The 15,694-nt window shown below is 37.2% G+C and overlaps 1 protein-coding gene across 1 annotated transcript; it reads right to left on the reverse strand.

Annotated features, from left to right (window-relative positions):
• Positions 1–236: 236 nt before the first annotated feature.
• LOC144447674 (von Willebrand factor A domain-containing protein 7-like) lies at positions 237–11,764 on the reverse strand. The gene is made up of 16 exons (XM_078137752.1): positions 11,626–11,764; positions 10,079–10,204; positions 9,510–9,686; positions 8,821–8,887; positions 8,253–8,347; positions 7,491–7,655; positions 6,832–7,050; positions 6,409–6,538; positions 4,494–4,681; positions 3,900–4,193; positions 3,555–3,773; positions 2,876–3,036; positions 2,584–2,698; positions 1,867–2,077; positions 1,218–1,389; positions 237–443 (listed from the first exon to the last, which is right to left on the reverse strand). Exons 1-16 carry the CDS (start codon positions 11,762–11,764, stop codon positions 237–239), a joined length of 2,685 nt encoding a protein of 894 aa, XP_077993878.1.
• Between the last annotated feature and the right edge of the window lie 3,930 nt (positions 11,765–15,694).

The following is a 15,694-nucleotide window of genomic DNA, read 5'->3' on the forward strand; positions in this document are numbered from 1 at the left end:
ACAGACAGACAGACAGACAGACAGACAGACAGACACACTGACACACTGACAGACACGTTCACGTTGATATATCCTGCACATTATAAATATGCGACATAAAAAATGTTAAATATACAATATCATGTTGTTTGATTTTGTGACATACATTATTTGGATTAATTTATTCGATTGTGAACTCAGAGTATCTTTAAGATGTCCATAATGCACAGTTCTTGTTATATTAATGTTTAGTTGCACTAAGCCTTAGATTCATCAAAATCCTCCAGAGTCCATGTTTGTTGACTCTTGTCTGTCGTCCGTGGATGGACTGCGTTCTTCTTTCCTTTGTAAAACTTGGAAACAAGGAAGGCTGTCAACACAATACAGACAGCAATCACCAATGCAACGATAAGTCCAATCAAAACAGGTTGGTACCAGTTGGTAGGAGGGTCGTAGGCCGACATCTGAAATATACCACAAGTCGAACCGTGTGTGAGTAATATGATGAATTGTAACTATGGAAACTAAAACTCAATAAACCTTATTCATCTTTTAGCATATTATTTCAGCGATTTTGTTTATTGTGTGTGTGTGTGTGTGTGTTTGTTTGTTTGTTTGTTTGTTTGTTTGTTTGTTTGTGTTTCATTTCAGAACCATCAAAGTAATTCTTACATGTGAATTCATAGTATGTTAGCTGTTCTCAGTTTTAAAAACATGTTAACAACCAGCAGTGTTCTTCCTAAATGTATTTCAATTTGGCTTCTTTTATCGACATTTTCCACCACGGAACATTCTATCGAAGTCGACTGAGAAACAAATCTTGTCTTGCTCGATACAAATCATACTAATATTGGTATTGATGTTGGTGGTGGGGGTAGTGGTGGTGGTGCTAATGGTGGTGGTGGTGGTGGTGGTGGTGGTGGTGGTAATATTTGTTGTTGTAGTAGTAGTAGTGGTGGTGGTGGTGCTGCTGCTGCTGCTGGTGGTGGTGCTGGTGTTGGTGGTGCTGCTGGTGCTGCTGGTGGTGGTGCTGGTAGCGCTGCTGGTGGTGCTGGTGGTGCTGGTAGTGCTGGTGGTGGTAGTAGTAGTAGTAGTAAAAAGAAGTATTAGTAAGATTTTTGTTGGACCAGATGACAGTGTAGCAAAGATAGTGAATTCTTGTCTAGCAGACGACAAATTCTCTCTACTCAACTGGCTTCCATTGTATATACACCTTATAATAACAAAACCCGAATTACCGTAGTAACGGCCATGGTTGGTGTTGTACTGTCTGTAGCAAACGTTGGTGACGTCATCGATTCTCTCAACTCGTCAAATTCCCTCTGCTCTGCTATATAGTCCATCACAGTCAGTTTATATTCAATGTAGTTGGTGGCGCCAGTCATCCCATAAACCAATAGTGTACCAACACTAGATACAAGGATATCGAATATTTACTCAAAGTCATATTACCGAAACAATTTAATTTGAGTGGGCGGACCATAAAGTTTGCTTCTGAAACATCACAAATTCTGACAATTTCTAGCACAACTAATAGGGAATAGTGTATAGTTGATTATTAAGTTCAAGATCCAATGCATGACATAAATTTGATTTTTTTTCCGGGCGACCATGAGTTGTTTTTTCGCTGATATTAACTTTTGACATGTACAAAAATGGAAACGATGTCAACCTGAGAAAAACAAATGTTTGGTCAATACATTGTATGGTATTATATAACAATTAATTGAATAATTCTATTTTTCCTGTTAATTAAATTCCTCTTAAATTATTCGAATATTATCCATCGTTCATGTGTTTGTATCGTTCGTTTTAGTGTAGTGACCATTAGAAAGAAAAAGATCAAGTCGAAATTGATATTTTGTTCCAAAATATTTTGTTGCGCACCTGACTGTCCCACTCTCTGTTCCGTTTTCGGCGGCTACGATCATAAAGCCGTCAACAGACTCTTTGGCGGGAACAGTTACATCTGAAGGTTCGTACTCCATCAAAAACCCAAGTGTATCGTCGACAGAAACTGTGTATGTATCTGTTGTATCTCCGTAATTATGAATAGAAAAGTTGATAGTGAAAGGAATTCCAGTAGGGTCCAAGGCATCTATAAGAAAATTACCGAAATTTTAATATTTGAGTAAACCGAGGTTTCTACAGTTTGCTTTAAGACCGTCTTTGGTAAAGATAGAAGGAAATATTTTTCCGCATTCAATTACATCATTCCCGCCATATTACATAATGAAGTAGTATACACACTCATTTGCAAGTTCAGAAAGCCCCCCCCCCCCCATGGGTATGATTTATTGGAAAGCAATGTTAAAAAAACAACACTTATTCTGTGAATTGAGAAGGTTTAGTATTAAACTGACTGCCCCTGCAAGGTAATACGAATACATACTGCACTCGAAGGAAAACTGATCAGAAGTCGTGAGATGAAATCTATTTTAATGCAACGTGGAGATTATATGGAGTTATTCTACATTTTAAATCTTGTTAATTGACCAGACAAGAATTTATCACGCTTCAAAATAACGCCCTGTCTGACTTGTCCATTGTGTATCCTGTTTCCAGCTTTCCAAGTTTACAGTCAATTACATGTTATTCACTTACGGTTTGCTCCTCCATCCATGGACAGACTAACGGACTGAACTATGACGTCACTAGAATACACCCTTTGAAATATGTTGGAATCTCCATCCATGCCTTCTAGTTTCAATGTAAAATCCTAGAACACAAGTGAAAAGATACCGTTGGTAAAAAAAAATAGTTGTTTAATTTTTATAATACGATCAATGTTTCGTAGCGTGGGACCCCTAGACGCGCGCGTGTGAAACAGATGGCGGACGACTGTATGTTCTGTTTCATGATGACTTTGTAGAAAGTTGCTCGGAGTCATAATTACCTCACTCGGGACGACTGTGTCAGCTGTGTAGGAAACTGAATCAAGGGTAGATAATGTCAGAGTGTCTAATTCTACACCATAGTTATCTTCAATTACCAGACCAGTAAGTGTAGAAACCTTCTCCAGTCCCGTCACAGTCACAAGTATCGTCACTTCCTGGCCTGAAATTGTGAGTTGAAAGAAAATTAAATCCAATAACATCCAAGCTTTCAGTCATTTTATTTAGCTCTTGTTAACCGTAAGGACAATAAGATAGTTTAACAATACCACTCATAACACGTTATCCTATTAAACCAAAGAATTATATCAACTTTAAAATACTAAATTAGGTTTACAAAACGACTTTTCTTCTCTCTTTTTGTACATCGGGTTTGCTCTTTAGAATACGTTTTTAGAGTGACGAAATATTTTGATATAATTTTACGTTTCAGGATTAGTATGTCTAGATAACGTACATAACTTCTCCAAGAATGTTATGATGGTCAACGCCGGCTAACTGATTTACCTAAACACATACACGTAGTCCTCTCAATGGCAAAAGAAGAACATTTATTTTAGACAATTGCTGATGAGAGAAAAGTTATCGATTTCCGTTTGAATGGTTTATAATACGAATTAATATGGTAGACAGTAGTTCATTATGGAAATGTTGCAGGTGAATGCAAATACTCTGTCATACCTGTTGCCGGCGAACAGTGAAGAGGTAAAATTCGTCCAAAATCGTCCTTGGTATAAAAACTATATAAGAAATCTACAGTAGTGGTAGCGTTGACTGTGATGTGCCAGTCACGGCTATCGTGCAAGGTTAAAGTCCACTCTCCAGGCATTGGTGTTTCCACAACTAAGATGAGTTCGGTAGCCGTATTTAGTACTGTACGATAGTCTGACGGAGTACTCCCTGGAAAGCAAAGTTGTTGACATAAAGAAATATATGTACATGAATTTGACAAATTTCATTCAGAGTAAAAAAAAAGTTATGTATGAAAATTGCAAATTTTTTTTAGAAACTTCTATGCGAACTTACCTGTAGGATCTGCCAATGTGAAAGGTATATTTGAAACGCCTGATGTAAGAACAGTAATTTCAATCTGTGACATGGTGGCATCAGATGAGAAGACCACATTTCCACTTCCGGTTTTGTCGAGAATCATTACACTGGCTTGTCCGCCTTGGAAACTGAGGTTGATAATTTCAGTAGCTTCACTTAATTGAGACTTGGTTGTTTGTACTACCCATCCACCACTTACTTCAGCGAGGTACTCATAGGATCCCAAAGTACGCTTTCTTCTGAAATAACTTTCTTCGACCTCGGATGATTCTGAAGAAAAGTAAGGAAAAAACAAAGAGTACAGTTCACTGTCTATCAAGAGATGGCGCTGTCTGCTTTCCTTCACACTTCAATACACTTGCAGTTTCATGTACCGGTAATTCATGAAGCCACACCAATCACTTGAAAAGTCGTGTCATTATACAGGAAGTATTCGGTTTACATCTTGTGTAAAAAGTCATCAGTTGTTATATTTTTGCCAATCGTAAAAGTAGTCAAAACCATATCTTACCATGATCGCACTCTGTCCCTGTGATGCCAATCGTAAAAGTAGTCAAAGCCATATCTTACCATCGCTACTCTGTATCTTAACATCGCTACTCTGTCCCTGTGATGCTGCTCTGTAACCTCCACAGTTACCAGTAAGTAAATAATCCAAAGCAATGTTCTTTTTCAAAGCAAGATCAGCAACGTCGTCTCGTTTATATTCATCCTTAGCATCCGCATCGGTGAATACATAAACATCTGAACCCGGTATACTATAACATACAGAGACACAATTCGAATTAGGATTAACATTTAGATGTAATCAAATATTACCATGGTAGCTGACCATTCAGTATTCTAAGATAGGCATCAGACCAATAGAAGAATTCTTCTAGTGGTCTGAGGTTCTTCTAGTTGTCTGAGGTTCTTCTAGTGGTCTGAGGTTCTTCTAGTGGTCTGGGGATAGACACACGTATAAAACTATTGTCACAACATGTTGATACAACAGTGATAAGCAATTGAGTGGACGTTCGTTTAATTATAGTCTCAGTAGGGACGCGTCTCTGAAAACTCAGATCACTAGAAGAATTCTTCTAGTGGTCTGAGCTGAAAACTAATTGTGTTCCCGATACCATAGCCTCAAAAATAGGGTAGGTAGATAGTCGGGATTTTGTTATTTTTTTATCTTTATCTTTTTTTGTAATTGTTTTTATTTTTGAAAAATATTGCTTCGATCGACCCAAAAATAAATGAACTGTCGGTCAGCATACCCGTTCTGTGATACATGTAGTTTGATGAAATGTGTACAAACATCACTGGGGAAAGAAAGAAGATCTGGAAGACAAAAGAGTGTCTTAAATCTTTGTTGTAATTTCTTTTTAAATGTTTAGGGTCGGTGGCTTAAACTAGGGTCGGTCAGGTTATCTGAAACACATTTTATTATTTTATTTGCTTTATTGGTAAGTTTGTAAAATAATATGAAATCGTTCGTGATTTGATTCACAGTTAACTTTTATCCCATGTTTACCTGGTTCAGTGTCAACTGCTTCAACCGAGAAATGTCGGCATTATTTTATTTACGACCAGCTTTATTGATTTCATACTTTGGTTGTGTTGTTTGTGTATGACCTTCTTTGTGAACTTACACATCACTTATCAGCACATCGGGACCATGTAAACGGCATATTTAGTATACAACCGGCTTGACAATGTGTGCAAATTTCGTTACCCTTTGAATCGATTCGAACAAAGGTTAATATGAACTTGTCAGGTAACTTCTGATAATATTTGATTGATGTGACATTGTTCGATATGTTTATCACACACATATATAAATATATTTACCTAATACGTATACATGTTGTATATGACAGGCCATATATGTAGCAATAATCAATAGAGCACATTCCATGTATTAAATCACATTTCTATGAGATGTTTTCATTGGTTAATTTACGCATTTGAGTCCATTAAAATCGTCATTTGCATGCCAAAAAAAAAACAATGTTTGTATTCATAAAACTAACGAGTTGCTATTAGTTAACTACTATTCATGTGCTTACGTGTATTTTTATGTACGCCAAGTTCATGATGATTGCCGGTACCCACAGAGTCTGCTGAAATAGAAGTTTTGCTTAATGAAATACTGACTGCCTTTTGCCCACAACTAACCAAAAACAATAAAAAAATTCCCTCCCACCGAAAACTCGTGTATGAACAGCTTTTTGATTGAACAGCTTCGTTGGCTACACCTGTACTTTGCCATTGTGAATTGGACCAAGTTACGTGTAATGTGGCTCCGCGCAGAGATACATTGTCAAGTGTACGTAACCCAATGATGAAACATATTTTAAAGAAAGATAAGTATAAGCATAGAGTTCCGATTGTAAATGATGCCATCAACTGATTGTGTTGTCGTCATGATTTGTCGACTAGTCGATCATTTATTGTCGTCAAAGACAGCATCCATTACACACGTCAATAAAACTATAATGCCTACCTATGGTTAACTGCTAATTCAGTTCCACTCATGGACATTTCAGGACAGTCACCCCCACCAGTAGCTGTCAAACTATCTATCCATTCACGGTACAGTGTGCTGTTTGTAGTGATGTATACAGGACCATAGTCTGAGAGGGAGAGAGAGGAGGAGGGAGAGACAAAGACAGCAATTAGGAGGACAGACAGACAGACAGACAGACAGACAGACAGACAGACAGACACATACATACATACATACATACATACATACATACATACATACATACAGACAGACAGACAGTCAGACGATGGTTCGTACAAGTATTTCTTCCTTCTTTGTCTGTCTGTCTGTCTGTCTGTCTGTCTGTTTTATTGTTGTGTTTGTTTGTTTGTTTGTTTGTTTGTTTGTTTGTTAGTTTGTTTGTTTACCAATGATGCTTACCAGGATCATTGAATGGGACAAGTACATAGTTAGCTGGCTCGTTAACTGTTCCAACCCTTTCGTCGATAATTCGATTCACTTCTTCTTTGACTGCATCGATGTCATCTCTCATACTACCAGTCGTATCAATTGCAAAGGTCAATGACTTAGAACTGTTCAACTGTAAATTGAAGAATTGCATAAACACTTCATCCCCTACGTTTTCACGAAGTCCATAATCTGAATGAAAAGACAGAATAATGGTTATGTTATGTTAATGGTTATATCTATCCATCTATCTATCTATCTATCTATCTATCTATCTATCTATCTATCTATCTATCTATCCATCCATCCATCCATCCATCCATCCATCCATCCATCCATCCATCCATCCATCCATCCATCCATCCATCTATCTATCTATCTATATGTCTATCTATCTATCTATCTATCTATCTATCTATCTATCTATCTATCCATCTATCCATCTATCTATCTATCTATCTATATGTCTATCTATCCATCTATCCATCCATCCACCCATCCATTCATCCATCCATCCATCCATCCATCCATCCACCCAACCACCCACCCATCCATCCATCTATCTATTTATATTGCCCTCCGACTGTAAATTCGTTACGTTTACTTATATTTTACAAAGTTGCACTTAATACCTGGAGCTAGGAAAAAGTTGTCGGTTGCCATCATGGCCGCCACAGTTGCATTGAGATGAAGTATATTATGTGGAGAGTATAACAGTTCACGTGATTCTTTGTTTATACCACCAATGGCTGAGTCATCCTTAGTACTGTCATCGGGACCACCATGAGAACATTTGTCTGAAAGATAGAAATAAAACTGATTGTTCTAATAAAACTATAGCTAGCCAATGACAAATGTTTGCAAGTAAACGAAATCACAGTCTAAGGACTTGTGGATACACATGTAGTCAATACCAAGATTTAGATGTGAGTTTAATAGACAGAAAGGTGAGTGATAACATGACTTAAAATAACGTTACATTACACTGCATTACCCTACATTAGAACACAACACAACACAACACAACACAACACAACACAACACAACACAACACAACACAACACAACACACGAAACGACGCGACACCACACCACACCATACCACACCATACCACGCCACGCCACACGACGCGACGCGACACGACACACTACATCACATCACACCACACCACACCACACCACATCACATCACATCACATCGCATCACAACACAACACGACACCACACGACGCGTCGCGACGCGACACACTACATCACATCACACCACATCACATCACATCACATCACATCACATCACACTACAACACAACACAACACAACACAACACAACACAACACAACACAACATCACATCACATCACATCACATCACATCACATCACATCACACCCCGTTACCTTTGTTTTTGTTGCTGCCTTTCTGTCCTGATCGGTATCCACTCGTCAACTCTTCACCGTCAACTATAATATTATTATAGCAATCACCATCAACACTAAATAGAGGAAAGTATGCACAAAAGCAACGAAGTCTTTATCAATGTACTAATTACGATAAATCTTACAATAACGAGGGCAATTAACAACCAAGCAGCAAACTAGTCAAGCCAAAATGTACTTATGAACAGAAGGGGTGTGTAGAATTTTCTCGTATAAACATTGTTCAGTTGTAGCACGTTTCAAAACGTTAAGATAAATTACAATTTTAATACCGTGGTGCGATTAATGTAACCGGATTTGAATGAGAATATGGGTGCATATGTCTTTAACTGTACATGTATTTCATTTTATTTCATTTCCCAATGCTTTTAATTTGTAATTGTTATTGTTCATCGCTTTTGAATATTCTTAAAATAGAAAGGGCGCTATATAGAAAATAAATCAATGCTAAATGAATGTTAAAATATGTGAAAATATGTGAAAATATGAGATGGGGAAGCAATTACGCTAGATTCTAAGAAATGCTTACCCAGTATAGTCACAGTCACTACATGCTGCTTTCTTCACCGTTGGAAGAATATCGACACCATCCCTTCCTGAAATGTTAAAATAAACATCATGTAATGAATAATGTGGAGATACTAGTAATACTGTATAGTTTGATCGTCTGTGACTGACTGGAATCGAACCGGGGGAGGAGGTTACTCCCCAATTTTCAAACGACGGTGCTGCTGCGCTCAACTTCTAAACAATATGCATGTTGAACATCTTCAAAGAATATACATGTACAATTAAAAGCAGACCCATTGTTAGTGACTTCTAGTCATCATCATCCAGTCAATTACCTTTATTGTAATGCTGTGAATGTATTTTAAAGCATCAAGACGTTTCCAATGTTATCAACCCCACATGGTTAAGAAATGTTCAGATAGCGAGGCCATCCATGTTTAGGGATATTTTCGTGAACAAGTAACCCATGAGTTACACAAATCTTCACATATACCTTTTCATTGAATTGGAGTATACATCCCACTCCTACCCTGAATTGGACCCGGGTATCGAACACTGTTTTGAGTATCATATCATTCGTGACTCACTGTAAATGCCGTTGTATATATTCAACAACAAGTCAGGGGTTGGTTTTGTAATATATTTTTGGTGACAGCAAACCATAACCTCTCTTTCTATTATCGCAATTAAAAATAGAAAATAACTTACCAAGATCTTCATAAGGAACCGTTCCTTTCATTTCTATCCAATTTGTGTTACTATAGAAATCCTGTAGTGTGTGTAAATATTGACCAGTCCAAACCCTAGCGTCAGAATAGTTCGGGTGTTCTTTTCGTAATTCCTTTAATATGTCTTCGCGAATTCGGACCAACAAATGGTCATTTCCTGTGATGTTCGTTAGAAAGCAAATAAGGGGAAAATTATCAAACAACAAGATTATTTGTTAGATACCCACCACGTATTTACTGATTCAGAAACGAAATGTACACTACATACTGAAAATGTGTCTTCGCCATTTTTAGATATTGCATGGTTAGAGCACAAACAGTTAAGAAATTCTTCCTTAACTGTGGTTAGAGCATTTAATACATAACCTGGGATATTCCTCTACCCTATACCAAGCATAATTTGAGTATGTAAGTAAATTTTGTTAGTAAACGTTCTCAAAATTTATTTCTAGACGGATATAGATGCATTTAAATTCAAGATTGTTGTTTCAGTTGTAGTTGTTGTTGTTGTTGTTGTTGTTGTTGTTGTTGTTGTTTATCTGAACTTACCCTTTTTAAATTCCTCTCCATTGAAATGGGATGGTGCATCCGCAAAGTCATTTACATCTACATCTGTATTGGCCTTTACTATTTCATCTATGGCCTCTTCGAGTGGTTTGGGGGATATTTCCCCGACTGTAAAAAGAAAAGAAAGAATGGTTGTCATTTTGTGAATACAAATGTCTCAAATTACTTAATAATATGTTTGTAGACCTAACTGGCCCTATACTTTTTCATTCTGGAGCAATCAAAAAAATACATATACCCTCTACGGCAGAATTAGAAAAAATCAGATGGCAACCCCACGTACGATCTATGAGTGTGCGCGTGTATCTGAGCGTTTATTACTGGGCTGAAATTCTGGAAATTTAATGAAACACATGGTACAAAGTCTAGCATGCTACTTGGAATGTCCATGGAATACTAACTTGGAATGTCCATGGAATACTACTTGGAATGTCCATGGAATACTACTTGCCAATATCAAAAAGCATTACATTGTTTTCTTTCTGTACACTGAGTTGGGCTTATGTATGAATGATGACGTCATGATTCACGGTAAGCCCATAGATCCATTATATGAAAAAGCAGTAGCAACAACAGTCTGTTTGAACTCGCGATAAGCCTTATGTCACGATTAAAAAATAAATCACAGACCATTATATTCCGTAGTGGTCTAAGGTGACCGATTGAGTTCTCCAGTTGCTATAACTGAGCCTTAGGATTTCTCTATAGCTATGGTAGAATGAAATTACACCAGCCAGTGAGAATGTCAGTTATGAACATGGTTTATGATTTATTTGTTGAACATGCTTTTTTCACGTATCTCAAGTAAATTGTATTACAGACAAAATGACTATTACAGTAGGTTGATGTCGTCATTAAACTACATTTGTAACACATCAAATTACTATCAACACTATGTTAACAAAGATTTGCTGGACGACTAGTTCAATTTTGTTCGAATGGCAAGGGCAAAGATGATAAGAAAATTATAGCAATGCATTGTCATTGGACACCAGCAGTATATAACAAATATGTATAAGGTACGACCAAAGGCCAAGTTAAATTGTTTCCCATATATCTCGTCTTCGCCGCTGTACCAGCTTGGTGAAAACTCAACGAACGAAAAGTTAACAAGTCTGGCCCTGACTGCAAGAGGTGAAACATTGCTACTCGCGACTAAGTTAAAGTAACAGTCGTGTCATTCGAGTTTCACTGTATTCAAAACTTCACCTGTAAGCATTTTCAAGGAAACAATCACGCAGTTGGCCGGGTGGAGGAATCACAGCGCCGTAGACACACCGTGAAAGAGATTACGTACATCCATGTATGACGACATTTAATCTGACATTAACTTTACAGTACATGCAGTAAGTTATACATTCGCACCCGGATGGATCAAGGATCCGAATGTTTTCTATCAGAAATGGAATACTAGCTGTCAGGATTTGTTACTGGTATTTAATTTCTTCCGATTAAGAAAAGTCCCTAGACACCAGTTAACCTCCTTCGAGGAAAACCCTGAGTTGAAGTGAGTTTGTGTTATTACTTACCCCCGTAGTAGGCTTCAAGTAAACTGGACGAGGTAAGTGGGTCCAGATTTTGTAGATCGCCTGGTTTTAAGGAACTTCCTGACCGTGGACGGTCTTCTAGAAATTTGGCAACAACATTTAGAGTGGCATCGTACGTCATAATTTTATGCGTGGAATCTAAATGTGGCTGGGACGACGGACTGGAAATGGCATGGAACGCTTTAGAACTCGGGATGGGGAGAATAAACCATTGTGATACTAGGAGGAAGGCTACGAGATAGTATAGCTCCATCTTGGATGGTAGGAATCTTAGTTTGAAATGGTGCGATCGTAAATGTACTCAAGTATTTATAGGAACGTGTCTCTGTTGCTATGGCAACGTTGATAAGGCTATCTATGAGTGGTGTAGTTCGGGATTTTCCCCAGTTTGTTTCCGGGTATTAAGGGCAACAGAATGTACATTACGTAGAAATGCAGTCCACACAATTTCGAAATATTGTGATATTAATAGTTATGATGATCTATATACACGAAGAGAAAACAATCAAATAAGACAGAAGGACAATGCAGAATTTGGATTTAATCCCGAGATCTGTTTCTGATTCTTTGTCCATGGCTGCATGTTTGTCTGTCATTGTCTGTCTGTCTGTTTGTTTGTCTGTCTGTCTGTCTGTCTGTCTGTCTGTCTCTCCCTCCCTCCCTTCTCTCTACCTCTCATATCTCTCTCTCTGTCTTTCTTTCTCTTTCTCTTTGTCTCGCCAATAAATCAATTAATATCTAAATCCCAATTTCTCTCCTGTATGATAATCATATCACACTCACAGACAGACTGATAATGGCTTGAATCAAATCAACACACCGTGGCCAGACAACGCTATGATTTCATGCAGTAAAATTAAATGCAATGGTTTTTATTGTCATTCGTACAACGTGAAGTAATGAGTCAAATTAAATCAATTTAGTTTCTTTTTCTTAATCTATACTGTCAGCGTATATTCATGTCACCTCTTGAAGAGTAAACAATGCATGTCATCTGCAAACAAACATACCACCTTCTTGATATGTTAGCGTGGCCAGATAGCATTGAAATTTCTTCACAATCAACACTTTTTAGCCAATGGATCTCAATTAACGTGGAAACATTTACTCTAGTTACTTTTTAGCATATTTAACAGCTCAAAGTCCGAAATAAAATAATACAAAGATTATCGTTTGTACAGTGGGTTATTTTGCGACTGTAATGCTTTAGTAAAAAAGCGCAAAACAAAGACCAATAAATTAATATCAACATAAATCATGCACTTGACTGACAATAAAATCGCAATAATTTGACTATATACATGTAGGCTTACATGTGGTACTTCGAATACTATGAAAAGAAAACTAAATACTTGACTGTCTGACTCATTGCTTCAAATGAAATTCTGACAAATAACATGTTACGAAGTAGTAGTTATATCAGATAACATGGATTTATGTGGCCACAGTGACAATCACACCATCATGTGTACTTGTTTGTCTGTGTGTGTGTGTGTGTGTGTGTGTGTGTGTGTGTGTGCGACTGTGCGCGCGTGCGATAATGCTGCCAATATATCAGAGTAGACATGGTTTAGAAATCGATAGGGAGAGAGAAACAGAGATAGAGATGACAGGCAAAAGGGAAAGGCCCCAGTACTGCTTCAAAATCAGATCATGTGCTAATGCCATGGCTGTCAGTCGAAGTTGATACGAAATGTATGTATGTCCCATGTTGTCTGATACATTCGCACATGATTTGAAGAAGCTCGACCACATTTTAATCTTACATAATAATCAACGATGTGGAAAGAATTTCATATTGCTAACATTTGACCCTGAAAGTTAATGTCAAGGTCAAATTACACGACATCACAAAGGTAATATCAGGTAGTAGGCCTACAGTTTTAGACATATACGTCGGTGTTACATACAAAAGGCTGATTTTTTGACAAATATCGCCACCATTCTGTCAAAATTGGTAAGGTTGTGAAATACATGAAGTGTACACTAAAGTATGTTACCTTCCTGACAGGTGTGATCAAAACTGGTTTGTGTATATCAGAGATATGGATGGACTCAGACTGACACGTACACGCATGGGTGAACGAAAATCAATCCTACAACCCCCCACCCCCCACCCTTCCCCCATATGACAATGTTTGTCCAGGCTAAATGCGTGATAGGTAGATACATAAAATATAGGATTCGTTATCAGTATAGTGCATTCTTCTTAATCAAAAATGACACTTATTTCCTCAAAGATTTGATGGAATACTTGTGTTGATACAATTAAAACTCTTTATCTATAGGTGTGTATCAGTAAAACCCATCTTTTATTGAAAGGTGTCACATTAAATCCCTACATTGTTTTGGCCCTTTATAGTAGCTAGGCAATTCAACATAGATACCATTTAATATAATGCTAACCAGTTCATTTGTCTGCAGTGTTCTGTTCAACACCACCGACCTTGTCCTTATAAGTACTACATATTATACTGAAGTTGATAAACTCTGATGGTGGAAATGGGACATGAACATGACCTTTCCTATGAATCGTTTGACTTTACGGAAAAAAAATACAGATATACTTTCAAATTATTGACTTACTATCACGTTTGTTCTTTTCATTTGGTAACCAAGGTTTTAGGGACAGAGACCATTTTTTTTTCAGTCATCTGAATATGCTTACGTCCTAAAATCTGAAGTTCAAACTTCAGGGTCACATTGTTTGCCCCCTTCTTAAACTCACACCTATATCATATACTTTGTATATCTTTGTATATAAATTTTCAATATGTGTTTATATTTATGTTTTAATATATTATTGAGTTTGTAAGTGGATATTTGTCTGATTGTCGAATTGATATATGACTGAGGACCTCAAAAGAAAGAAGTGAACTTTTGTGATGCTTAATGAGGTTTATCCTGAATAAAGATGGTTTATAATAATAATAACAATATTGAACCAGATATCTACAACATCAGGCAGTATGTACACTCAGAGTTGAACAGAATCTACATTTACATAGCCGTAAAAACCAAAAGCCAGTCTTTCCAGACACAGCATCAGTGTTTACCGTTGTTTATCACTGTTGCCACATGAAACATTGACACACTTTTGAACTGCAATGATGTTTGGAATTTTTTCAAAGTTATTTCTGGCTACCCATCAGCTGTAAATGAACTTCAGATGATTGGATTGCACGATCCTGATCAAAGGTGGACTTTGTTATCACAGAGACATCATTGTCATCGTTTGATTTACTCAAAGAGATAACAGGAATAGATAGTCAAGCACTCTACCATTTATCACACAGTACATCAACAGTTATAAACTTCTTATAGTCAATTTTCACAATACAACATCAATAGATACCTTGTATTTACTATTATACCTTGTTTAATACATACTAATATACATACACTGTAACAATACTACTAATAATGAGAATTTATAATGTGTGTTTTCTCCTGAGAGCTATAAAAGGTGCTCACAGTGTTTACCCCTGACATGGATCAATGGCGGCACAATGACTCTTTATACTTCAAGTCCCTGTGGAGCATACACATTGCAACTTCTATCATACCAGATCCCCAATCATATACAGCTGGATTGACTGGGGCACAATTGTGATTCAACTCTTGCCAAAGGAATTCAGCCATTCTGAAACAAATGACAGCGATGGGACTCAAACCTGCAGATTCCAGTCGGCCACTTTAACCCTTCGTCTATCATGACTCCAAATACACTGTTGAGTTCACATAAAATCTGTATATCCATAATACACTTTTTATATCCTTCCCTGTCAGTTTGTACAAGTTATCAGCAATCAATAGTGTGTCACACTATCAAATATAGAACCAATCAGCCATGAGCTCATCAAATATGTCTACATAGATAGTCCATGAGAATTTAGTGATACAAGGCCAAAAAAAACTATCAACTACTCTACAAGGTTGTAATTAAAAAAAAAAACTTTATAAGGTTGATCGGGTGGGTAGCTTACTGGGCATCTACACTTGCCAACAAATGGTGCCTCAGTTTCCTGTCCTAAATGTCGCAATTCCCCCC

The sequence above is a fragment of the Glandiceps talaboti genome, chromosome 16 (assembly GCF_964340395.1).
Source record: "Glandiceps talaboti chromosome 16, keGlaTala1.1, whole genome shotgun sequence".
Taxonomy (NCBI): domain Eukaryota; kingdom Metazoa; phylum Hemichordata; class Enteropneusta; family Spengelidae; genus Glandiceps; species Glandiceps talaboti.